This window comes from Zonotrichia leucophrys, chromosome 24 (genome assembly GCF_028769735.1).
Source record: "Zonotrichia leucophrys gambelii isolate GWCS_2022_RI chromosome 24, RI_Zleu_2.0, whole genome shotgun sequence".
Classification (NCBI taxonomy): domain Eukaryota; kingdom Metazoa; phylum Chordata; class Aves; order Passeriformes; family Passerellidae; genus Zonotrichia; species Zonotrichia leucophrys.
The window spans coordinates 4,989,409-5,014,406 of NC_088193.1; the positions used below are offsets into that span (position 1 = coordinate 4,989,409).

Below are 24,998 nucleotides of genomic sequence, written 5' to 3' on the forward strand. Positions count from 1 at the left end.
AGGAATAGGGGCAATTAGAGGGGAAGCAGCGCAGCGCCGGTGCCCCCAGCTCCCACCCTCATGCATCTTGTCACGCTATTGCATTCAGGTTCATCACCCTCATCTCTGGTGGAGCATTGGGATCCCTGCAGCAGCTCTCGTCCTCCTGCAGAGTGAGGGGATCAGTATGGGTCTCAGGAGATGGAGCTTTACAGAGCCCACATGTATCATTGTGAACAGTGTGGGGAGCTGCAGCAAAGCCTGGCATCCAGAGCTCCCCAGCCACTCTGGAGGAGAGCAGCAGTGGTTGGAGGCAGATGAAGGGTTACTGATGGTGAAAAGTCTCTGCTCAGAGGCAATGAAGGTGTAAGTGGGATGCAGAGATGGAGGAGCTGATGGCACTGGTCACATTGTGCAAAGAAGGGATGCGTGGGGGTGCTGGCATGCAGCGTATGCTGGGGACTGATGATACCATTCCCAAGATATTCCCCCTGCCTTGCTGATGGGCTTTCTCCAGGTGAACTGCAGAGCCAGGATAAGTTTATTTCCCTCCCATGTGACAGGTGCTTTATTGTCTTTTGTCCCTTCTGGACTGGTAAGGCAGTTTCTGGAGATGGATACGGTGCCTTCAGGAAACTGTTAATGGGGGTTTGTCTTTGGTTTTAATTAGATCCCTTCAAGGGAAAACCTCCTGGCCTGCTTTATTATCCAGCTTTGTCAGAGCTTGTCTGCTTTATCTAAACACTTTGCAGAAGTCTCTTTACCTGTTTGCTTACTGGAGACATTATCATAATCCTGGTCAATTGGAAATGGGGAGCAAAGACGGCTCAGCAGACAAGCGAGTGCCGTCAGCTTAGCAGCTAATGGAGATCACTTTCCCAGACAGGTAAAGAAGCTGATGAGGTGATCCTTGTGCCAGGGTGTCCATCAGTATTCTCTTTGTAGTGCCAATTGCCAGGGCACAGGAAAACTGGCAGTGGGAAAGTGAAGTTAGCTGAGAAGGTGCCTGCAGGAATGCCATGTGCTCTGTGCCAGCTGATGGATGGGATTTTTCTGCTGGTGGTGGTTCTGACACGTTCCCAGGAGGCACAGGAGGTCTGTTTTTTGTCTGGCTGTCTGTAGCTGCAGGGGACAGTCTGGGTTCCAGTAGAGAGGAACATGATGCTGCACAAAGCCAAAGAGACTTGGTCCTAAATTTGATGTTGAGTGGCAGTGAGGGATGGGAAGGAGGAGCCTTTGCCTCCTTGTTCTTGGCATGGATTTGTTACAGAGGTCTCCAAGTTGCTGCTTCCTGCTCATTCCAAGTGGTTTTGAGGGCAGTACCAGTCACCAGCACCGCAGACAAGGCAGGGTGATGCTGTCCTTGCCCTCCCTCCTGTGAGTGTCCACCTGGGGCATCCCTGGGTGCTCATGCAGTGCAGCTCTGACATGTAAGTGTGAGATGTAAATGCAGAATGAACCACCCCAGCTCTCAGGCGTCCTGGACCACCCCAGATCTCCTCAGGAAGCACATCCCATATGCACCAGCCAAAGCTGGGCTGCAACAGTGGAACGTATCAGCACTGGCACGAGCGTCTCATCCCTGTCACTTCAAACCCGAGTCCTTGTGCTTCACCCCTAATGAGGGGACCCGAGAGTACCTCGCAGGGCTGTAGTCTGGATATTTATATGAGCGCAGACATGCAAGTTGTCTGTTTTACATATTGCTGCCCTGATTTTTCAGTGCACGCAATGAATAATTTACAGAAGCCGTGTGTAAGTATCTCTTTATTATTCATTATAATGAAGTGAGACAGCAGTAATAGTCCACTAGACTGGAATCCCCCAGGGCCGAACTTTACTCGGCTGTGCTTAGCTCTCCCCCAGTTAATTTGAAGGAAGAGAGGGCTCGGTTTCCTGACAAGGACAATGCTGTCTGCTGGCACAAGGCTGCCCTGGTGTGGCAAAGCTGAGCTGGCACCAGGGCATGTCTGACACCAGGCAGGGTCCCCTTGTGCTGATGGTGCCGTGGCAAGCATGGAGCACCATCCGTCTTTCCCTGAGTCCATACGTGATGTGGCTGGCAGAGACGTACAGCTCCTGCAAGGGGAAAATTACTTGTTTGCAGGAGAATATATGGCTCATTCCTCTGAACCGAGCACCCGGGGGGACCCTCAAGCATGCCAAGTATCGCCCCTTCCCTGTGCCCGATTAATAATCTCGATCGAGGTGATGCTCTGCGATCTCAGCAAGGGAGGCATATAACACCCCCAGAGCCTGGGCAGGAGAGGCACTGCAGTGGGGATGAGGACAGGAACAGCCTCCCAGCTGCTCTCTGAATTTACAGGCATGTGGAGAGGGACTCGCACGAGTTCCTTGATTGACTGTAGGTGCCTTTTCCTACAGTCTTGGGCTGCGGCAGGTCTGCCACTGCTGGCACTAGCTCATGTCTAGCTTGATTTCCCTTTCTTTTTTTTTTTCATGCCAAGAGAAAGCTTCCCTAGCCTGGTCCTCAGGTGGCAAAGGTGAAGCTCCCAAGGGATGCTGGGCTCTTAATTTAACCAAACACTCAGAGCTTTTGCTGCAGATACCATGGCAGCAGCAGAGAAAGCCACAAGTAGATAGATGGAGAAGAATCTATCAAAAAGCATGAAAAAGCCATGTTTTCCAGGAACATTTAAATTCCCTTCCCCCCCATCCCATTCCTTGCCAAGTGTAACTCAGCGCCGTGGACCGGAGCTGCCGAGCTCCTGCACGTCTCAGAGCAGGGATGGTGGGAGCCAGGCAGGAAATAAATAATGGAAACGACCGCGTTGTGTTTTCAAGGCACTTGTAGGATTTACAGCTGCTTATCCAAATGTTCCCTTCCCTTCCCCATGTGCTGGCTTGGCCGTCTCCGGCTGTTTCTCTTCTTCCCCTCTCCCTGTGCGTGTGCTGTGGCCCCTGTCCCCAGCAGCGGGGGTGTTTATCACCCCGGGGATGGCTCGAGGGCTGTGCCGACAAGCTGAACTGTCAGCACATTTTACAGCTTCATCTGGAATTCTCAGTGCACAGCAAAAGCAAGGGGGGCTGTGGAGGTGGGTGAGAAGAGATGATCTGCCTGGCTTGCAGAGGTCAAACAATAGGAATTTTGTCTGTGGTTCCCCAGTTGTGTGTAAAAGAAAAAGGGAGGTTTTATTTCTGGCAAACCTGCTGTTTGTGTGAAATCTCACGTGATGGGGGATGTGGAAACAGGGAGCATGGCCACAGCATGGCAGAGCTGGGGAGCCACCCTCCCATCCTGCTCCCATCCCTTTTTGGGACCTGGGATGCTCTGTGTGTGTTCCGTTCCAGGTGTGTGACCCTCTGTGTGTCCCCTGCAGGTGTACTGTGGATGAGCGGGTCACGCGGGTAGCGTGGCTGAACCGCAGCACCATCCTGTATGCCGGCAATGACAAGTGGTCTATAGACAACCGTGTGGTCATCCTGTCCAACACCAAGACCCAGTACAGCATCAAGATACACAACGTGGACATTTACGATGAGGGGCCCTACACCTGCTCTGTGCAGACAGACAATCACCCCAAGACTTCACGCGTCCACCTCATCGTGCAAGGTAGGTCTGAGCGTGCCTCGTGCTGTTGCTGGGTGGTTTGGTCTGGAAGGCTGCCTGGACTTGGGAAGGGTTTGGAGGCCCTCTTGATAGTTGAGTTGGAGCTGCTTCAGAGATTGCATGGCATGGGAACAGTAGTGTGGACAAGTGCCCACCATGCCAGGGAGGAGATGAGCGTGCATTGTCTCAGCCTTGCTGTGTTGTGCAGTTGTCACATGGGGCAGAGGACACCTGAGAACTGGCACTGGGACTGCTGAGCTCTTCTTTATTCCCCCTTTGCCTCTCTGTGCTGTGAATTTGACTTGTCTTGCTTGGAACCGTGTTGCTCAGCTTGCTCCATCAGGGATTTGTTAGTAAGGTGCTCAAGCAGGTGTTTGAAGTGCTTCAGGAGAGCCAAAAGCAATGTGCTGCCAGGCACAGAGGAGAAGCAGATCCCAGCAGCACAAGGCTCCGTGCTTTTGGGAGAGAGGTCGAAATCTCTGTGGGGCCATGAAGGGCTCTTGGCACAGGGCCTCACAGGCAAGTGTATTAATATAGCAGATGCTGTTGGGTTGCAAAGCAGTGTTCTGAGGCTGTTCTGATGGGGGGATCCAGGTGCTGGCAGATCAGAGGGACCAGTAGCTCTCTGAGGGATGCTGCCTCTGGATTCTTGCGGCTTTGCACCAGCTACTGGCTTTTGTCCGGTCTCTAGATTAATTTTTCAGAGTTAGTGTTAGTTCAGGTTAGATAAAGATAATGAAAGTTTCCTAATCCTCTTAAAGAAGATTTATTTGGCTGAGTAGAAAGCTCTCGGAATACAATAAAGCGTGTATAAAACCAGGACCTAATCTTTCCTTTAATTTCAAACAGCTGATGGGTATTGATTTTGCAATGAGCAAATCTGAAAACTTTCTCAGCCTCGACACGTCTCTGAGAAGCCCCCAACAGAGTTATGTATGTATTTATGTACCCTCCTCATTGCCTAGAGGCAGGGGTTGATTGTGGTCACCCATCCAACAGGTTTTCCTGCCTGGTGGTTGTGGGAATGTGTTGGGAAACCCCAGATTGTGTGCACGAGGCTGTGGTGAAGAGGCTCACCTCAGGAAGAGGGGAGAGGAGATCCACTGGAAGCATCCCTCCATCTCCTTGTTTGGAGCTGTCCCTCTCCTCCTTTTCGAGCTGTGTGCGAGCTGTCCATCTGTGAGGTTTAATCTGTTTATCCTGTCTGCTCTCTAATCGTGCTAATCCATCCAGTCAACAGCGGTGAAGTATCCGAGTGCTTTGCACCTAATGAAATCAGGTGAACTGGCGGCGGCGCTCAGCACCCGCTGCCCTCACCCCTTTCTCAGGGTGATGCAGGCACCTGCCAGGCACAGCCAGGTGAAGGTGAGAGAGATTTTGTGTCCAGTGTGATGGTCTGGTGGTGAGGCATTCCTAACTGTGCTGGAGAAGGTTTTTTTCCTGGTGTGAGCAAGTCCTGTTGAATTGCTCCCACCGCAGCGATGACTGTGGTTCTCAGCAGTGACACTCCTGCACAGCTGGAGGGAAGCATGAGAGGAACTGGGGGTGCAGGCACAGGTCAAGTGGTCCATGCTGAGCAGTGTCTGTACTTCCCTTTCAATGAGTTAAGCTCAAACCACACGGTTTGCCCAGCTGAGAAAATCCATCTGTAGGCGCCTTTGATGGTGGTGATGAGAGAGGCAAATCCTCCTGTGCTCTGTTCTTGGTTCAGCCTGAGGAAGAAAAGCCTGTGTGGAGATGCCATAGCAGCCATACAGGATCTGGAGGAGCCTACAAAGAAGTCAAGAGGGGCTCTTCATCAGGAATTGTAGTTAAAAGGAATAATGGGTACAAGCTGAAAGAGAGGAAAATTAGGCATGATGTAAAGAAGAAAATGCTTCCTGTGAGAGTGGTGAGGCCCTAGCACAGGTTTCCCAGAGAAGCTGTGGCTGCCCCATCCCTGGAAGTGTTCAAGGTCACGTTGGAGCGACCTGGTCTAGTAGAAGGTGTCCCTGTCCATGGCAGGGGATGGGAACAAGATGATCTTTAAGGTCACTTCTGACCCAAGCCATTCTATCACTCAGCTCCACTGCAGTTCTTTGGTGGCTAAATTGTGATTTTTCTGAGGGTGAACAACACTCAGTCCTTTGCTCAGTGCTGAGAGGAAAGGAATGATTTTCCAAAGATGGATTTAGTCCTGGCTGTTTCTGTAAGCAGAGCACACACTTTACAGGGATGGGAGCAAAGCCCTGTTTCTGGCCTCAAAATTGAGGTTTAGCTCTGTCCTTTGTTTTTTGCCCTCACTGTGCCAGCAGGATGCCAAACACGCAGTAATGACCAGTTAGCAACTATATTCAGGTCAATTAATTTCTATTTGTATTTTGCAAAACTATAAGTTGGCCGGAGAGAGTATTGATTCTTTGTGCCCATGTTCAATTGGGTTTTAATTGTGCTACTGAGGGGCCTGGCCTTCCCTCCCAGCAACCCAGCAATAAATCTGCCAGGGAATCGCCGTCAACAGTAAATGTGTCTCTTAGTAGCACTATTAATATGTCTCTTGCATTGGTTCATTGCAACAGCCGTTAACAGCGTAGATGGCAGGAAGCCAGAGGGGTTTTTTTTTGTCTCCCTTTTCCTCTTTTTGTCAGGAGCTGCCTCGTGATGAAGGGATGGATGCTTTCAGAGATAGATGTGGTGTTTATGGCATGCTGGTGTATTCTGGGGAGAGTTTGGGATGGAGAGAGAACAGGCATTTAAGCTCATATAAGCAGAAGATGAGCCACCCCAGCTTCCTCTTGTCATAAAGGCTGGAGTGAGCTGAAGTGGGGTGGACCTTGGTGAGCCCTCCTGCCTCTGGGATGAGCAGTGTGGAGGCCACCTCTCAAAAAGGGGGAGAGGGAGAGCTCCTGGGAGGTGCAGGCTTGCAAGGAGGAGCCAGGAGACCTTAATGGTGTAATGCTGCAGGATGGTTTTTGGACTGAGGAGTGTGGTAGGCAGGAACAGTCCTTCCTTCGTGGCTTGGGCTGCTTCAGGTTGTACTTCAGTCCAAAATGTGGAGCTCAGCGTCAATGTTTTGGTGGAGGCTGTGAGCTTTGGATCCCTTCTGGTGGAGATTTTGGTGGTGAGCATTGGTACTGGCCATCCCTACCTAACAGTGGTCTCTGATATTTCCTCTGTTCCTGATTCATTTAAAGAACCCTTCCCTGTACTGCCTTAATCCTACTCATCATACTGAAGCCTCTCCCAGCTGTTGGCATTGTTTCTCTTGTTTCTGGTTGGCACAATCCATTTTCTGTCTTGCTGTTTGCTGCTTTCCTTGCCCTGGGAACCAGGACAGGTTTTGAAGGGCCATGGCCTTCTTTTATAGGGTGCATTATCCAAATGCACCTTGGGATGCTCTCCTGGAGCTGGTCCTGTGTCTCACTCACCACCTCTCAAAGCAGCACCAGTGCAGATGTAGCTTCTCCATGGGTGTTTAAAACCAAACTGAGACTTTTATTTTTCCCTTCTGATAACAACTGGCTCCTTAGGGCTCTCAAAGGGCCACCCTCCCCTTCCACCAGGCCACCTCCATGGAGATCTTTTTCTCCAAAGAGAAAAGGTTGGATGAAAAGTTGCAGCCAGACCCCTATCTCAACCTTCCTTCCCCCTGAAGAGGCAGAGGATGGACAAGAGAGTGAAAACAGCCAAATGAAGGTGATGCAGGAATAATGTAATAGTGAATTCAAAGACAAAGCAGCCCAAAGAAAATCTGGAAGGAATAGCAAAGTTTGAAGAAGGAAGCAACTAGAAGGGGGAAAAAACAAAAAACAAAAGAAAAAAAGGACGAGAAGAAAAGCCCAGAGTTCCTAGAAAAAAGGAAAGAGAGAAGGAAATGTGAGCACACAGAAAAGCACCAGAGCATCAAAAGGTCAGGAGGCAGCAAAGGGGAGAAATGAAAGAGTGAGGGCAGGGAGAGGGGGAAGGTCTGGAAGGAGGAAGAGTCAGACTGGCAGGCAGAAAACAGCACACACTGGCCAGACAGGAACAGCCACTGCCCCATGACATGCCATCCCAAAATCCAGATGGGAGAATGGTAAATGGACAGGATGGTGTTCACCTGACAGCATCCTTGGGCTCCCAGTCTCAAAGCTGCCTGAAACTGGTGAAAAGGAGCCATCGGGATGTGCCACAGGGACCAGCAGCAACAGATGATTAATTACTGCAAAAAAACAAAACTGGAGGAGAGGAGGGAGAACTGGTGAAGTTGTTTCCCCATTATATTTCCGAACAGAAAGAACGTTTTAGCTCGTGCACAAATAGCTCCCTGGGAAGCACTCTCACTTCCTAATTGTTCATAAATTTACTGACAGGTGGTTACACAGTAGGTATAACACTGTGAGTTTCGGTTTTATTGCTTTCCCTGTCTCAACATGAAAACTTGGAGAAAAAGGATGCACTGCGAGCAGTCAGGTGGCTCCACCTGGAAAAGGGTTCTCAGTGCCTGTATTTAATTTTTGCCGTGTTCCTCCCTGTAAATGCCACAGAGATCCCACAGAGGGTGTTTTACTCGGGGAATGCTGTGAAAAGAGGGTATTCAAGACCTCAAGCAAAGGGAAAAGGACGATATTACCAAAATGGAGTGCTTGTAGAAAATGTGAGGCCGTGACACACGGCTCGTTTGGCAGGGAAATTTGACAAAAATCATTTTGTTGACCAAACTGTAGCTTTTAGAAGTGCTTAATCCATTATCTCAATAAAATCAGCTCTGATGAGCCTCTCAGACAGGGCTGTCACCAGAATGGTTCGATCAGAGATGATCACCATCGCTGTTGAGCAGCAACATGTTGTTAAAACTCTTGATGTCACCTCCTTGCCCCAGTCAGTTCCCCCTGAGGAAACATTGAGGCGCATTTTCACAGGGTTACCCTGTGTGTCCTTGCAGGTATCTCCTGAACCCCAAAAGCAATGAGTTAGAGAGAGTGAAAACATCAATTTCTATCTGCCAGCCAGGAGCTGGCTCTCAGGTGCCCCATTTAAGGCTATCAGACAGGAGCTGTTCTAGGGAAGGTCTCGTATTGCTGGTGCCTTCAGCAGACACACAGGGACTGGAGGAGGCCCTGGTGCCACCCTGCTGTGCTTCTCATCAGTGAGGGAGATGGAAGGCACAGGCAAAATGTGAGTTTTCAGCATATTTGCCTCCTTTGTGCTGACTTTCTGTACGCTAATGAGACCTTGCACAGTGACACCTCTGACAGCCCCATCCTGCCTGCGCCGGGGAGGCTTGTGCAGAGCTGGAGATGCCTGGGGCTATAGGCAGCCGGGGTGCTGGGAAGGCAGGCAGTGTCATCTCCTGCAGGCATCCGACCCCTGCTAGGGTGACAGTCCCTCTCCCTGCTGGTGGCAGCATCACCTGTCACAGGACACAGCTGGACACTGCAGCTGCAGAGGTGAGGGAGCTGCATGAACGCTGCATCTCCCCAAAATAGGAGATGTGTGAGAGGGGGTGGAAAGGGAGGTGCCAGGGAAGAAACACAATGTGCTGTAGGTGTGACAGTGTCCATGGAGGCTTCAGAGCTCCGAAGATGAGATGTCCCTCTCTGCTGTCCCTATGGGGACCTGTCCCCCAAGTAGGGGTGGACAAGTGGCTGTTGCCTGGCAGTCTGAAGAACCCATAGTTATCCATCATCTCCCCTTATCAGCAGCATAGGAAGACATCTCTTTTAATGGATTAGGAGCTAATGATGTGGAGGAGGGACATCAGTTGCATGTGTCAGCCACTGTGCTCATGCAGGCTCTCCGCTCCGAGGCGTGCAGCAGTAATGATCTGGCAGCTAAAAATAATCCAGGGCCACGGCGGCGAGTGGCTGGGGTAGGGATGGGCACTCCGGGGATGAGTCAGCCTGCACACGGCCGTGTGCGTCACCGTCATGTGCAGCCCCCGAGCACGCAGCCATTCCCGAGGTGCTGTTTGCTCCCCGCGTGCTTTAGCGGGGATGAGGCGTCCCTGTGCACAGGGACCGTCCCTCCTCACCCTTGGGTGTCTGGTGGTTGGGGTCTCTCACTGCTCAGAGTGACCCTGAGAAAAGTCTGAAAGTCTCTTTTCCCAGCCTGGTGGTTGAAGAAGGAGTTAGGCTCTTCATTTCTTGGTCTCAAGGTTGTTTATTGTATCTTATCTATAAAAAATTTTCTTCTGCCCTGCCGAGGTCAGCTCAGCAAGACAGTCCAAGGCATTCTCCCTGCCCCTGGGAGAGTGTTATGTCTTTATACTAAAAACTACATGTACAATGTTTACAATTACTTTCCAATACCTATCACCTATGTTAGACAGTGAACTTCTACTCTAAACCAATCTCAAAGTGCCACCATCACAGCAGAAGATGGAGACCAAGAAAAAGAAGAAAGGACACACCCAAGTTCCTCCATCTTGTCGCCAAAACCCCCATTCCAAAAATCCTAAAATCTACATTTCCACCCTGTGATAATTTTATTATTATACTATTTAAACTTCTATGGTTTTCAGGTCTTCATACAAAGCTGGTAATTTGCTCCATGGGTCATAATCAAACCCGCAGGTGTTCTGGGCTGTGTGCCAGGGTCTGAGCCTTCCTGCAGGGGTCCCAGCAACTCTGGACACCCGGAGGGATGTACTGAGTTCCAACAGCTGGTAGTGGCTCTCCAGGTCTGAGCTTTCCTGTTGCTTTTGTCCCCAGATGGGACAATGAGTGCAGGGCCGCCACTGATGTCCAGAGCACGTGTGGTATGGAACATACTGGGGAAAGTCCCACAGATATCCCGACTGTTGCACAGGACATGGCGGTGTCACCAAGGTGTGATCCCATGGCCAGCCCCATAGGGCCCACTCTGTGAGGTGAGGGGAGGGATGGCACCTCACACTCCCCAGAGATGGTGGCAGACACTGGCACATGCCCAGGTCCCACAGAGAGCGTGGATTTGCACATCAGGCAGTGCAGGTCTCGAGTGGTAAAGGATGGAGATAAATCACAGGCTTATTGTTATTGAATTTAGTGGCATCGCTTTCACATTCAATTTCTCTCGCCGGCTTTCCGAACAAACAAGAAATTACAGAGCAAATGTATTTTTTGGCTTACCAAACCTTGTGCATTAACTTCCCTGTGATTAATACTACGCAGGGCTGACGAAACCCTCTGCGCGCTGCTCGTCGCTCCGGTGAGACCATGCCGCTCGTCGCTTCCTCAGGATTTATTCGTTATTCAATTTGCTTGTAGCTGTAGACTTCTGTGAGGAAGGACTATGGATAAAAGGGATAGAGATGGTGTTCTGCCCTGTTTTTTCTCACTGCAGCTGTATAGGGCAGAGGGAGGGAAATATTGAGAACAAAGGTAATTCAGGGAAAGATGCTGTCAGCAGGTAGAGGACAAGGAATAGCACCCACAGTCATGCTGGAGGGCTCCAAGGCATTAGCAGGGCTGCCTGACCCTGTGAGGGGACCAAGAGAAATCTATGGGGCATGAGAGAGCCTTTGGACTCCACACCCAGCACCAATCCCAAGCTGTCGCCACCTTGAGACAAGGCAGCTTTGGTGGGATGTGCTTGTCAGGGCAGCCATGCCTTGGTCCTCCCTATCTCATGGTATTTACAGGGCGTGGCTGAGGGCTCATTTTATCCACATGTCATATTTGCCATCAAATTTGCCCTGCCTGCATCCCTAAGTGGTCCTAGTTTCCACTCGCTCGTCCCATGGCAAACCAGAGTGTCCTTGAGACACCATCCTTGACAGCCCAGTCAGTGGGATCTATAAAAATGTAATCAAGGTCCTCTGATGTCCTTCTCCAAGTCCTGGTAACCTCGTAGGCAACGATCGCAGTCACAGGTATTGAGCTGCCCTGTGGGGTCCCCGTGCTGTCCATGGGTGTCCCTCCACTGAGTGTCCCTGCTGGCTCTCAGGGACATTCCTGATTGGATTAGGGCAGGCCGTGCTTCCCTTGCCTCTGGATGTTCAGGAAATGTAATTCCCCACTGTGAGACCTGCTGGCATGTCTGTGTCAGCATGCTTTGCTAAGAGAAGGGGTTTCAGGCTGACACATGGGTTTGTATGGCTTGGGGTTTTCTGAATGGGAGCACTGGGACTGTAGTGATTATGGGTAGTGGTAATTTTTTCCACAGGAGTGAAAGTGTTTCTGTGCCCAGGAAAGGGACAGGCTCACATCTGTGCCCAGAGCACCAGTTTCTGCATCTCATTTTGTACTTGTGGTTTGGGACTCAGGGAACAGGAAAGGGATGTCAGCCTTGAGCTGGAGGTGTCTGAGAGGGCAAGGATAGAACGATGACTGATTTTGCTGATGCCCTGCATCACACATCATCGCTCTAGTCCAGCATCTGCAGGCAAAATCACACAAGGAAGAGACAGGCTGCCATCTGGAGCAGGGGTGGCATCCCAAGGTCTCAGCATCCACTAATGATAGTGATGTCATCTCGGACCAAAACTGCTCACGAGGAGGGCTGGTTTGCAGGGCTCAGGAGCAGATGAAAAATGCCCCAATTGGGGAAACCTTTGTCCTGGATGTTGTTGTAGTTTTCAGATGTTCCTGGTACCAGTTTGAGGAGCTGTTACTGGAGGGGAGAGGTGCAAGGATGCTGGTAATATGGATTAGTGTTATCTTGTCTGAGTGAGGAAGGGCCATTTACAGCCTTCCTGCAGCTCATTGTGGCTGCACTGTCGGAGTTGGCCGGTTCTGCTCCGAGCGTTAACTACGTTTTCCAGCAGTTGCCGGCACACACTTTTCATTTTTGGATTGCTGCTTTCCCCTGAAGGACTCAGACAATCTCCCTCTGCTATAACAGACTGTACTTCTATATTAATGTGTCAAGTTGCTGGGAAATTTACTGCTTTGCAGAACCCATAGGGCTGCAGAGACTGCACCGCATCTTTGCCGTGGCTCATCCTGCTGTGCAGCCTCTCCCACGCCAGGAGAGAGGAGAATCTCCCTGGGAGTGGGAGGAGAGCTTCCATGGGGGTGCAAGGAGAGCCAGACAGCCCCACTTTCCCTTGCAGGCTGTGCTGGTGCTGGCCACAGTGGTTTTCAGGTGATTATCCTGGAATCCCAGCACTGTGGGAAAGCCCTGGGTGCAAGGGTTGGGCAGAAGATGCCACTTGACCTGGGCTTTCAGTATGTTGGGGAGGGGGCACAGGGCATCCTTTCTGGCATTGTAGGTATGGTGTTTCATTTGGGGAGGGTTGTTAAATATGGCCTCATTTACTCCCTGGGGTGCAGACCCTTTGGGGATTTGTGTTCGACAGCCCAGAGTGCCAGGAAGCAGCATCGGCAAGTGAGCTTTAATTGCTTTTTGCCATGGCCAGGGATATTTATGGGTACGGAGATTGCCAAGTTATTTATTAGATAGAGTATCTGGGGATAGAGTAATATAAATCACCCTGGCCGGTATTGAAGGAGCAGACGCTCAGTAATTTAAACAGCTTTAATAAATATGCTAAAATATGAGCCTTGTCTTAGGCCATAACAAGAGCTGGTTATCGGGGTCTCAGCCATGGAGTGGGGGGGCTGGCACAGTGAGTGGACCCCTCCACACCCCAGATCCATGCTTGGCTCCTGTCCAAGATACTGGTTTGGAGACCTGGTTTGGAGACCTGGAATTGCTGACTGGACAGGGCAACAGAGGGGACACAGTGTCACACAGTGGGGCAGGTCTCATGGCTGGGGCCTCCCACCTGCGCCTGGCAAGCTGGTGTGTTGATGGTACCTTTGGTGGCCTTTATGTCTTGCAGTGCCCCCCCAGATTGTCAACATCTCGTCGGACATCACGGTGAACGAGGGCAGCAGCGTGACCCTCATGTGCCTGGCCTTTGGGAGACCGGAGCCCACCGTCACGTGGCGGCACCTCTCTGGGAAAGGTGAGCTCTTGCTTGGGGGAAGAACTGCCTGGGTCTGAGGAAAGGCCATACTGGCTTGTGTGGGATGCATGGTTGTCCCCATAGAGGTGGTCAGGGTGGCATTAGGTGACTCACAGTCAGAGGTGCTGACCTGGGATGGGGCTGAGGGCACTTGTCAAATGTTTCCTGGGTGAAGGGAATGTCAGATGCCCAGGCAGGGGGTGTCGGGGCAGGGGCACAGGGAATCTTCTGGTCTTGGTGTCCATGGGTGACGGTGCCACACGTTCAGTACATCCCCCAGGGCAGACCTTTGTGAGTGAGGATGAATACCTGGAGATCACAGGCATCACACGGGAGCAGTCTGGGGAGTACGAGTGCAGCGCCGTCAACGACGTGGCCGTCCCGGACGTGCGGAAAGTCAAAGTTACTGTCAACTGTGAGTGCGGGGCACAGGGGAATGAATGCTGGGGGGTGGGTGCCCTTGGGCCAGTGTGACACAGCAAGATGTCTCTGCAGACCCGCCGTACATCTCCAACGCCAAGAACACGGGCGCCTCGGTGGGCCAGAAGGGCATCCTGCAGTGCGAGGCTTCGGCCGTCCCCGTGGCGGAGTTTCAGTGGTTCAAGGAGGACACCAGGTGAGGGGCTGCAGAGGGTAGCCACAGCCTTGGGGTGACAAGGTGAGGAGGTGGAGGGGGATGACAGTGTCTGAGGCCATTATGTGGAAAAATATAGTATTTGCAGGGATCCCTGACAAAGGAGGAATGATGAGGAGGACTCCATCTTATCAGAAGGCAAATTAATTCCTTTATTATACTATATTATTCTATATTACATTATTCTATATTATTCAATATTACATTATTACATTATTATACTATATTACACTATATTACATTACGTCTAAACTGAATCTGCCAAGCACTCAACACTGCACACAACTGCACTCATCTCGTGACTGTCAGCTGACAGTCCTGACACACACACACACATGCTTGGCCCTGATAGGCCAAGGAAACAAAACACCATCACTCTGGGTAAACAATCTTCATATTGCATTCTGCTTTTGCGCAACACAGGCACAGCAAATGAGATAAGAACTGTGTTTTCTTTCTCTGATGTTCAGAGAATGTGAAACCCAGAAATATTTTTGGGAAGAATTGTGCCTTGCTTTTCTCTGTGAAGAGAAATGTGGCGACACAAAAAGGCTGGGATCAACTCGTTTTGGTGGGTGCTGAGCTAAGAGCTGAGGAAACCCCAGAGTTGTTTCTCCCAGGGATGGTGGCTGTGGGACAGGCAGGGTTATGGGATGGAGAGTGGAATGGAGAGTTTGTCTTCAAAACTGGGATGTGCAATTCCAGTGGGGGAACATGTGCGTGTATAGCGGTGTTGGCTGGTGCGAAGCCCAGGAAAGGGTAAGATCCACCCCAGCCCCGTTCTCCCAGCACTGCTCTTGTGTTTCTCTGCAGGTTAGCAAACGGGCTGGAGGGAGTGCGGATCGAGAGCAAGGGCCGCCTGTCCACGCTGACCTTCTTCAACGTCTCGGAGAAGGATTACGGCAACTACACGTGCGTGGCCACGAACCAGCTGGGCAACACCAATGCCAGCATCATCCTCTACGGTAGGTGCTGGTTTTCTGCAGAAAGGTGAGGTGACAAGGAGGAATAAGAGGAGGAGAGTGAAGAGGAGGCATTTGGAGAGAAGGAGGATGAAGAAGAGGAAGAGGAGGAGGAGGATGAAGAGGAAGAGGAGGATGAAGAGGAATTTGAAGAGCATGATGAGGAGGATGAAGAGAAGGAGGCTGGCAGATGGCCAGTGGCAGAGTAATGGAGCAGAGCTGGCTGTATTTGGTGTTCCTGGAGCGTCGAGGTGCCAAACAGCACAAACCCCGAGTAGTGAGGTCCTGCCAGGGGATGCTCAGAGGATGAGATCTGTATCAGCCCAGCACTGGATGCACAGCACACTTGGCCACAGTCGGCTCAGCCCTGGTGTTGCTGGAGCACTGGGGTGAGGAGGGAGCCTGGGACAGGTGAGAACATGCTCTGGGTGCATGGTGTGGGGTTTCCCTTGTTTATTGCAGCAGTGATCATGTTGTACTGGCAATAGCAGGATGGGTGACATCAGCCTGGGTGATTCAGGTGGCCAGGGCAGGAAGGTGTTTGAGGAATGGTGTCATCAAGAACAGCTGTCACTGAGGAAGGTGGTGTGTACCTGTGGCGTGTCCCTTTGGCATTCTGACAAGCTGAGAGAGCTGTCACGATCCAAGGGTGGACAGCAGGAGCCTGCCTTTCCCCAGCAGGAGGGAGAGGATGGAAGTCAGGTAGCAGGCTTAAGGAGATGTTGAGAGGGAGAAGAGTTTCCACACCAGTTTGGAGTTTGGATGGGTGGACACTGTGGTGGGGGCCTGTGTGGTGCTTGGTGTTTTGGGGTGGTGAGAGGGGCACATCTTGGGCTTTGGTTGTGGGGCTGGCTGGCCCATTCAGGTGTTTTCTGCTCTGCTCTGTTCTGTTGAGTTCTGTAGGGTTGTGTTTGGGTAGGGGCTGGTCCAGGCCTTTCTATTCTAATCAGTTCTCCTCTACCCTGGCCTGATGTCTTCTCTTTGGGTGCAAACTCTGGCTTCTGTTCTGTCTCCACTACTCCTCTTCTCTCTTCTCTTCTCTTCTCTTCTCTTCTCTTCTCTTCTCTTCTCTTCTCTTCTCTTCTCTTCTCTTCTCTTCTCTTCTCTTCTCTTCTCTTCTCTTCTCTTCTCTTCTCTCTCTCTTCTCTTCTCTTCCTTCTCTTCTCTTTCTTTTTTCTCTCTCTTCTCTTCTCTCCTTCTTTTCTCTCTTTCTCTTTCTTTACTTCTCTTTCTTTCTCTTCTCTTTCTCTCTCTTCCTTCTCCTCTCCTCTCCTTTCCTCTCCTCTCCTCTCTTCCTTCCTCTCCTTCCTCTCTCTCCTTCTCTCCTCTCTCTCCTCTCTCTCCTCTCTCTCCTCTCTCTCCTCTCTCTCTCTCTCCTCTCCTTCCTCTCCTCTCCTCTCCTCTCCTCTCCTCTCCTCTCTCTCCTCTCCTCTCCTCTCCTCTCCTTCTCCTCTCTCTCCTCTCTCTCCTTCTCTCTTCCTTTTCTCTTTTACCTTTTTGGTGAAGAAATTTTCCCAATATCCACTATAGTGCAGTATACTATAATAGACTATATATAATACGATGCAAATACAATGTAGTACATATTATTAATAATAATAATATCTCAATAATAAACATATATAGATATGAAAGCAACTGTTATTCATATATTTAATAATAGTGTCATGTTGACATATTATATATAAGCATATTATTCTTCATTATATATTATGTATTATACTCACAGTATATAAATTATAGAATCTCTAGTGTACATTATTAGCTTTTGCATAATACAATATATAACTTACAATGTATATGAGGTATTCTGTATATATCTATGTTTTAGGGGTATAGAAGTTACAGTGGCAATTCTGAATTGATGGTTGGATTTGATGGTCTTAAAGGTTTCTTCCAACCTTGATGATTCTATGACTGTATATAGTAAATATTGTATTTATGATATTTAATACATAAATAAGTACATTAAGTTTCCAATCCAGTTTTCGCAATATCCTTTTGTTTTTCTGTTTCCCTGTCCTGCTGGCACTCTTACACTTGCTCTTTCTCTGATGTGAGACAAAATAACATCACCTAAGTCTCTTTTTCTCATGGCTTGAAATCATACTAAAGAAAAAGTTGCAGTGGAGGTAACTCCTTGTACTCAGAAGGGGACAGGATTAGGAATTTTTGGTTTTGTTCCAAGCTATTATGTGGTTATCTTTTATTTGACACCATCTGTTTTCAGGCATTTTTCCTTCTCTCAGCAGATAGTGTTGCTCTTTACACACTCCTCCTGTGACAGCACAGCAATCCTCTCACAACGGTTATTAATTGATGCCAACATGCAGAGAAAACAAAATTTCACCTTGTTTTAATAAATTAATCCCACAAACACGTCCAGCAGGCTGAAGTGAAGTACATTAGAGGTGATTGCATAGATGGCAAAACAGGGATATTAAAAATCATCCATAAAAAGTGCGATGTAGGAGCCCAGTCCTGTGGCTCTCCCTGCCTTGTAGCAACTCCTGTTAGTAATGGTCTGTTCAATGGAATGCTAATATTCCTCTAATCCTTGTTTTATAAAAGGAAGATTAGGAAAATATTTACTAGTGAGACAGCAAGAAAAAGCATTAGGAAGGAAAAGTTAAAACTTAAAATGTTCCATTTGTTTTCATGTGGGTATTTAGCTGCACCAACACTGAAGCCTAAATTTGTCTTTGAAAGGATATTGGCACATCCTTTGGATATTGCTGTGTGAACACTCAGGTTACCTAAAGCTATTTTAATTTCATAACTTTTAATGGAGAAAAAGGCAAACATTCATATTCTATTTCCCCCCCTTCTTTCAAGAGTGTGTTGAGTGAAGCACGCTGGAGCAGTGAGGAGCAAGCAGGCCATGGAGTGAGCTCAAAAAGGAATTTAAGCAGGTGGGATTCCATCCCTCCTCAAGGATTGCGCTTTTTTCGTTTCGTGAACATGTTGTGAAATTCAACAGCTTGTCTGTCAAAACTGCAGCTTCTTGGAAACACAGGGGAGAGTGGAAAAGATGGGCTCTGTGGAGAGCTTCTATTTGGGTATGTGCGTGGTGTTTCTTGGACAGTCTCTACCAGCCTTTGCCAAAGGGGAGAGGAGCACAAGTGGTTGGAAATCTGCTATTTCTTTTATTTAAAGATTTCATGTCTGGGTTCATTTTTTGATGAGCACATTGCATTTTGTACTTGCTATTTATATATGGAGATAGGGTGGGAAAAAGATCACCCAAACCTGGATCTTTACATCTCTTTAAAGTGCAGCGTGTCCCTCAGTCACCAAAGGAAATTCCCCCAAGCCCCCACTCCAAACTGGGAGCTCAGAGACCTTTTATTGCCCCTTTCCATTGAAGAGCTATTGGAATAAAGAGAGATGTAGTTGTTTTATAAAAGATGCCATCTGCATTTTTCCAATGTTCAGGGTCTCATTTCTAGTATGTAATCTTTTTGATTGATGATTGGGTGAGTTAACTGAAAATAAGTTAAAATACCAAGTGTTAGATGTGATTTAAACCAATTATTCTATGGAGAGATAAAATCTTTTCATGCTTTATTGTGCACTCTCTTAAGAATCAGCAGCTTCAGACTAAATACATAAAAGCAAGGGAAAGCAATTATGTCTTTAAGAATAAGAGCCCTGATTCAATATTTAAAGACTGCTTGACTTAAAACACTTAAAACACAAGTCATAGAATCACAGAATGCTTTGGGCTGGAAGGGACCTTAAAGCTCATCCAGTTTCACCCCCTGCCATGGCAGGGACACCTTCCACTGTCCCAGGGTATTCCAAGCCCCATCCAGCCTGGCCTTGGACACTTCCAGGGATCCAGGGGCAGCCACAGCTTCTCTGGGCACCTGTGCCAGAGCATCACTCCAAATATTTGAATTTTGCAAAAAGAGAATCAATGCAAAACATATGCAAAAAAAAAAAAAAGTAAGAAATAGCATATTTGCCATGTTTTCCTATTGCTGTGGAGTGTCTGTGATTGCAGTGATTTTCTGTGTTTATTTGTGCACACAAACCAGTAATCTGACAAAACTAAGAGATATTAGGAGTGGAAATTAGTAAGGAGAGGAGAAGGAGGCAGTGCTGTATTCAGGCGGTATAAATATCTGAAGCAGGTCTTTTGTACAGGAGAGAAAGTAATTACCCCACATCTACTGTTGTGCATTACAGGAACATCGAAGGGCAGGTGAATCTGTCCAACTGCTCTTTTGTGTCTGCCACCAGCAATGCTTTTTCGGGTCAAGGGAGCAGCTCACACCTCATTTCATCATTCTTCAAGTTGCCACCCGCCATTATTAATAGCCCACAAAAAGGCTGAAATATGTAAACTCTGTAGTTGCTGCGAAAGAGTCTGGGAATTGCAATCCCCAGGTTTATTTTGCTTCAGGAATGTGCTGGTGGACAGCTCAGGGATTGGTGGTGACACACTGCTGTGCCATGGTGCCACAGCCAGCCCGACTGGAAGCAGTGGAGGGGACAGAACACTGTTGGGTGGGCAGTTACAAAGGCCTCAGTTCTCTCTGGTCAACAATAAAATGATTTTTTCCTGTTAATTGAGTGGATTATGCTGTGTGGGTGTTCTGGGTGGGATCAGGGTAGTTGTCCATCATGTGGCTGGTGCTAGGACTGGCTGTGCTCGTGCCTTATGACTCTGGGCTGAACCGTCCATCCCCTCAGCATCTTCTGCTCCAAACTCTCCTCAGGAAATGGCAACTCTTCTCTGGAGTCAGGCTGGGAGAGCTGGGAGCGTTCACATGGAGGAGAGATGGCTCTGGGGAGATTTTAGGGTCCTTTCCAGTGCCTAAATGAGCTCCAGGAGAGCTGGAAAGGGCTAACTCTTGGGGTTAATTTGGGTTATTTGGTCAACTAATAAGGATTTGGGGTTACCTGGGACAGACTCACCTTCTGTAGAGGACTTTATGGGTACTTTAGATCATCGGGCTACTTTGGCTCAATCAACTAACATTTGGTGTTACTGTAGATTATTGAGGATAATTGAGGTCAAACTTGTTCTGGGCAGAGCACTTTGAGGTTACTTGAGGTCAACCAGTTAATATTTGGGGTTACTAGAGGTCATTGGGGTTACTAGAGGTCAAATTTGTTCTGTGCTGAGAACTTTAAGGTTACTGTAGGTCATTGGGGGGTTAATTGAGGTCATTGGGGGTTACTTGAGGTCAACCAGTTAATATTTGAAGTTACTATAGGTCATTGGGGTTACTAGAGTTCATTGGGGTTATTAGAGGTCAAATGTGTTCTGTGCAGAGCACTTTGAGGTTACTTGAGGTCATTATTTGAGGTCAACCAGTTAATATTTGGGGTTACTAGAGGCCATTGGGGGGTTACTTGAGGTCAACGAGGTAATATTCGGGGTTACTTTAGGTCATTTGGTTTACTAGAGGTCAAACTTGTTCTGCGCTGAGAACTTTAAGGTTACTTGGGGTCATTGTGGGGTTACTTGAGGTCATCCAGTTACTGTTTGGGGTTACTATAGGTCATTGGGGTTACTAGAGGTCAAACTCACTCTCTACAGAGCACTTTGGGGTTACTTTAGGTCATTGAGGTTACTTGAGGTCAGCCAATTAGCATGGCATTATTTGAGGTCATGTTCCATCTCTGGGGACCATGCTGGGCTTTGCTGAGTTCAGCCATTTTTCTTGTTCCAGTATTTGAGGTCACCAACTCCAGCAGTGACAGCAGAGCTTCGACCTGACTTTGTGTCCCTGTCACGACTCCTTCTGTTCCATTTCACACCAAGGAACCCCCATGTGCTGTTGCTGTGTCATGCCTGGCCCCCATGGTGCCAGTGTTGTGTCAGTCCCACCCTCACCCTGGTGACTTTGAGTTCCCTTGGCACCATGAGTTGCTCATGCCAGGCTCCCTGGCCCTTCCCTCTGTCCCCTGGCCTCAGCTGTGCCTCCAGATTCCATCCCACCCATGTCCTGTGAGCACCTGCCCCTCTTGGCCTGTTTGCACATAAGATCCTCCTGCATTCAGTTTTTTTGGGAGAAGATGTAGATCCTGAGGATCTGGAGCAGAGTGGAGCTCTCCAGCTCCATCTCTTCTGGCTGGTACCCCTGGATTTCTGTGTCCCTCTGTCCATACTGACCTTTACCTTGTGCAGCTGCAGATCTGCTGAGATATTTCAAAGACGCCAACACAGCTTAAAACCTTTAAACCAGGCTTTATTAGACAATCATTAACATGGCACATCACCCAGGGTTAAGCTTTAAACATCATCCACACACAGGTAAATAATTAGTCTTTAATGAACTTGGCCTAAATTAGCTGTAAATTAGAATCTCAAATAGGAGCAGTTTCATGGGGGGGGGCAGAGGTTGTGCCATGGCACTGTGGTTTGGGCAGCTTGGGAGGTGAGGGGGAAAACTCCCTTCATGTCTTGGTGAATTAAGCCAGAGCTGAAGTGGGATATCTTCTTTTTCCTCAGTATTTATCAGTGTTCCCTTCTTCTCCATCTTCCTGTGAAGGGATGAGGGACAGCTCCCTCCTCTTCAATGAGTTGTTTTGTTTTGTAGGGTTTTTTTACAGCACATACCCTGTTATCGCTGTTTGCCTTCACCTATTATCTTTGCCTCTTATGCATGTTTTTTTTTTCTTTTTTCACACTTTTATTTCCATTTGGTCCCTGTATTTCACAGTTGTCTTCCTGTGTTTGGTACTTACTCTGTGTTTTCTCTTAACTATTTCATGAAATGCCAATTGCCAACTTTGCTATTAGATGCTGTAAATAATCTATATATTATACTATAATGCTATAAAATGCTATATATTATACTATAGTCCTATAGTATAATATATAGCATAAATATTATATATAATAATATATAATCTATATATTATACTATAGTCCTATAAAATGCTTACCTACAGTCACTGCTCACATTACCATAGAGTTCCAGGGTCTGTGTTTGTGGCAAGCCTTAGATCTTGCTCAGCTTGTGTCTCCTTTTTGTGTGCAAGAAGCCGCCACTTTTTGCTCCTTGCTCTGTGCTGGGTGTCTGTTCAGTCACAGGGGTGAACATCCCTGTTGGCGCCTTCTTAGAATCAAAATTTGAGTTGGAAGGGACCTTTGAAAGGTCATTTAGTCCAACCCCCCTTCAATGAGCAGGAATGAGCCTTGAAGGACCATGCAGTTACCTGAGGGAAAATATCAGGAAAAATCATCCTGGGGACTTTGCCAAGACTTACTCCAGGTGCCTCTGCTCTCAGACATGGGTTATGGACAGGCTTCCCCAAACTTCCTTCAGTTATTGCTGTCCTCAGCCATGAAGAATAGGTCTCCCATTAGCAGACCATGAGAAGCAGAGAGGAACTGTTGTCTTTTCCTGAGCCCTCTAGGGCCTCTAGCACCCTGAGCTTGGCCACGTTCCCTTCCTGTTTCTCCTGAGTCCTGAAAATGAAAAGCAGCAAGAGACACATTCTAAATTCTTCATCTCCATGCACCTGTTTCTCACCTGGAGAAGGGTGAATGTTGCAAAAAATTGGGAGAAGTGAAGTGGAAGGCATGAGAATTCTGTCCTGCACAGAAAGAAGGCAGGGAAAGAAAGTAAAAGGTATTTTTTGGTGCATGTGAAGGCACTGCTTAGCTCTGTAAGCGTTTGTGCTATTCCCATGGCTCACACTGGAGTTGAGAGAGCCTCCAAGACAGGCTAAGAAAATCCATTCATGACAGACCCACTGATCCCTTCTGACCTTTGTATTCAAGATCTTAGGTGCGAAACAAAATCCCAACCTTGCCATCTGTACTCAAATCAAGGTCTTAAAAAATCTCAGGTTGCCTCAAGGAGAAGGAAGGAAATAGCCAGGAAAGGAAGAAAATAGCCAGAAAAGTGGAAACAAAATAAATCAAGAGGAAGAAAACTAAAAGCAAGCAATAATAAATAACTGCAATAATAAATAACCTGAGTAGGGGCAGCCAGATTCCAGATGCATTCACACCTCAATGCCCAGGCACTGGCGTTTGAGCAAACAAAGCCAAAATATTTGCTGGGATGGCAGGGCTAGGAGCCTCAGCTGAGTCCTCTGCCTGTCCTGGTGGGAGTTGTCCCTTTCCCACAGAGAGTGACAGTTCAGAGAACACAGGAGTCACAGGCAGCCTGTGATGAAATGTGCCATCTGCCCTGATTTTGTGATTGTATCTAATTACTACTTTATTTTGTCTCTGTATCTTTATTCTTGTCTCTTCTGTAGAGTATCTTTGCAATCTTTACAAGGCCAAGCTGTCTGATACCAGAATACATTCTTCCACAGTAAAGAATAAATTGAAGAGAAAATGTTTGTTTTCTTTTTTTTTTTCCTAGTAATGACCCAGCATTTTTAGTTTTATTTCCTCCCTGTATTAGGTGACTTATCTATTTGGGAGCTCTCCAACTCAACCACAATGCAATTGCTTTAGGATAGATTATGAAATTTCTGAAAGTGTCATTAAATCAAAGCCAATAACCAGTGCAGAACTGTGAACTAGAAAATAGTGATAAGAATTAGTCACACATTAAAATCCACATCTATAGATACTAGAGAAAGGCACCAATTTAGCAGTGTTTGGGCAGGTGTAAATACATAAAGGTTTAAGGCTAACAAGTGTTTAGTATTAAATCTGCAGAAATGTTCACTATTTTTATGATTTTGGATGATGTGCTGAGCTGCTGCCATTGGTTTGAGGGGTGAAAACCAAAGAAGAAGGAGCAGTGACAGGTCTGAGAAAACCAAGCTAAGAATCCCTTTCTGTTCTACCTGCAAAGGGCCTACCTGCCCCTAACAAATATGGGCTTCCACTTGTCATATCACAAGGTCTGTTCAGCAAGGAAATGTCTGATTATGGCATAGTTTTACCCCTCCTGGATGATCATGTGCTCTTATAATCAATTTTGTTTGAGCATGGGCATGACACAGCTTCTTGCTCATCACTCAATCTTCCCATCATTTCCTTCACCTTCTGGCAGTGCTTGGATTTAACATCTCAGACTCTCCTTTGCCTCTTCCTGAATTAAGATAAATGCTCACAAAAAATCAGTAGATAAAAAGACAAGGAATAACACCATCCTGAGGAAATTATTGTAACTGGGTATGATTTCATAGAATCACAGAATGATTTGGGTTGGAAGGGGCTACAGGAGAGCTGGGGAAGCACTTTTGATAAGGGCATGGACAAGGGGGAATGGATTTAAACTGAAAGAGAATGAGTTTAGATTAGATACTGGGGAAAAAATTCTTCACTTTGAGAGTGGTGAGGCCCTGGCACAGGTTGCCCGGAGAAGCTGGGGCTGCTCCATCTCTGGAAGTGTCCAAAGCCAGGTTGGACAGGGCTTGAAGCAACCTGAGATAATGGAAGGGTTCCTGGCCCATGGCAGGGGGTGGGACAAGATGGTTTTTAAGATCCCTTCTGACCCAAACCATTCTGAGATTCTAAGATGAACCCATTCCAGGTGACTGCAGGCCTGAGAGCATATTTACAAGTGCATAAGAATCCCATTAACTTCACACTTCATCCATGCTGAGTTCTGATGCTAAGACAGCTGAGCACTTATTTCTCTATTTCTTCCCTTTCAGAACACCAGTACTGGAACTCAGACCTGCGACTTCCCCAAATGCCTCTCCATGGCCATGGGGAGTGCAAACAGACCCGTGGCTCTGTGACAGAGTGTGTGGTGGCTGCCTCTGCTTCCCTCACTCTGCCCAGCTGTCTAATCCCATCCTGACTGGCCCCCTGTGTGCCCTGCAGCCCAAATAAAAGCCCTAAAAAAACCAACCAAACAAAACAACCTACAAATCTCCACTCCAGCGGTGTAATCAGATGACCAGCCTCCTCTCTGCCTGACCTGCCTGCCAAGAATCCCCCAGCGACCCCAAAATTCTCCTGCATACCTGAGAATACACATCTGGACAAAGCCAACGATCCTTTGTCACCATTCATGAGTTGTGCCACTCCAGAGCACCAAGGCCTCTGGTCCTGGTGGCTCT

The 24,998-nt window shown here is 48.1% G+C and overlaps 1 protein-coding gene across 6 annotated transcripts in view; it reads left to right on the forward strand.

The window, feature by feature from the left end:
• Window positions 1–24,998, forward strand: part of OPCML (opioid binding protein/cell adhesion molecule like) — a 310,429-nt gene that overhangs the window by 281,947 nt on the left and 3,484 nt on the right. For 4 of the 6 annotated variants that reach the window (XM_064732007.1, XM_064732009.1, XM_064732005.1 and 1 more), the window contains 5 exons: window positions 3,321–3,553; window positions 13,278–13,403; window positions 13,672–13,818; window positions 13,899–14,019; window positions 14,851–15,002. In XM_064732007.1, the coding sequence (XP_064588077.1) occupies window positions 3,321–3,553; window positions 13,278–13,403; window positions 13,672–13,818; window positions 13,899–14,019; window positions 14,851–15,002 (779 nt within the window). The remainder of the gene's footprint in view (window positions 1–3,320; window positions 3,554–13,277; window positions 13,404–13,671; window positions 13,819–13,898; window positions 14,020–14,850; window positions 15,003–24,998) is intronic. The other 2 variants (XM_064732008.1, XM_064732006.1) reach the window with 1 other exon arrangement.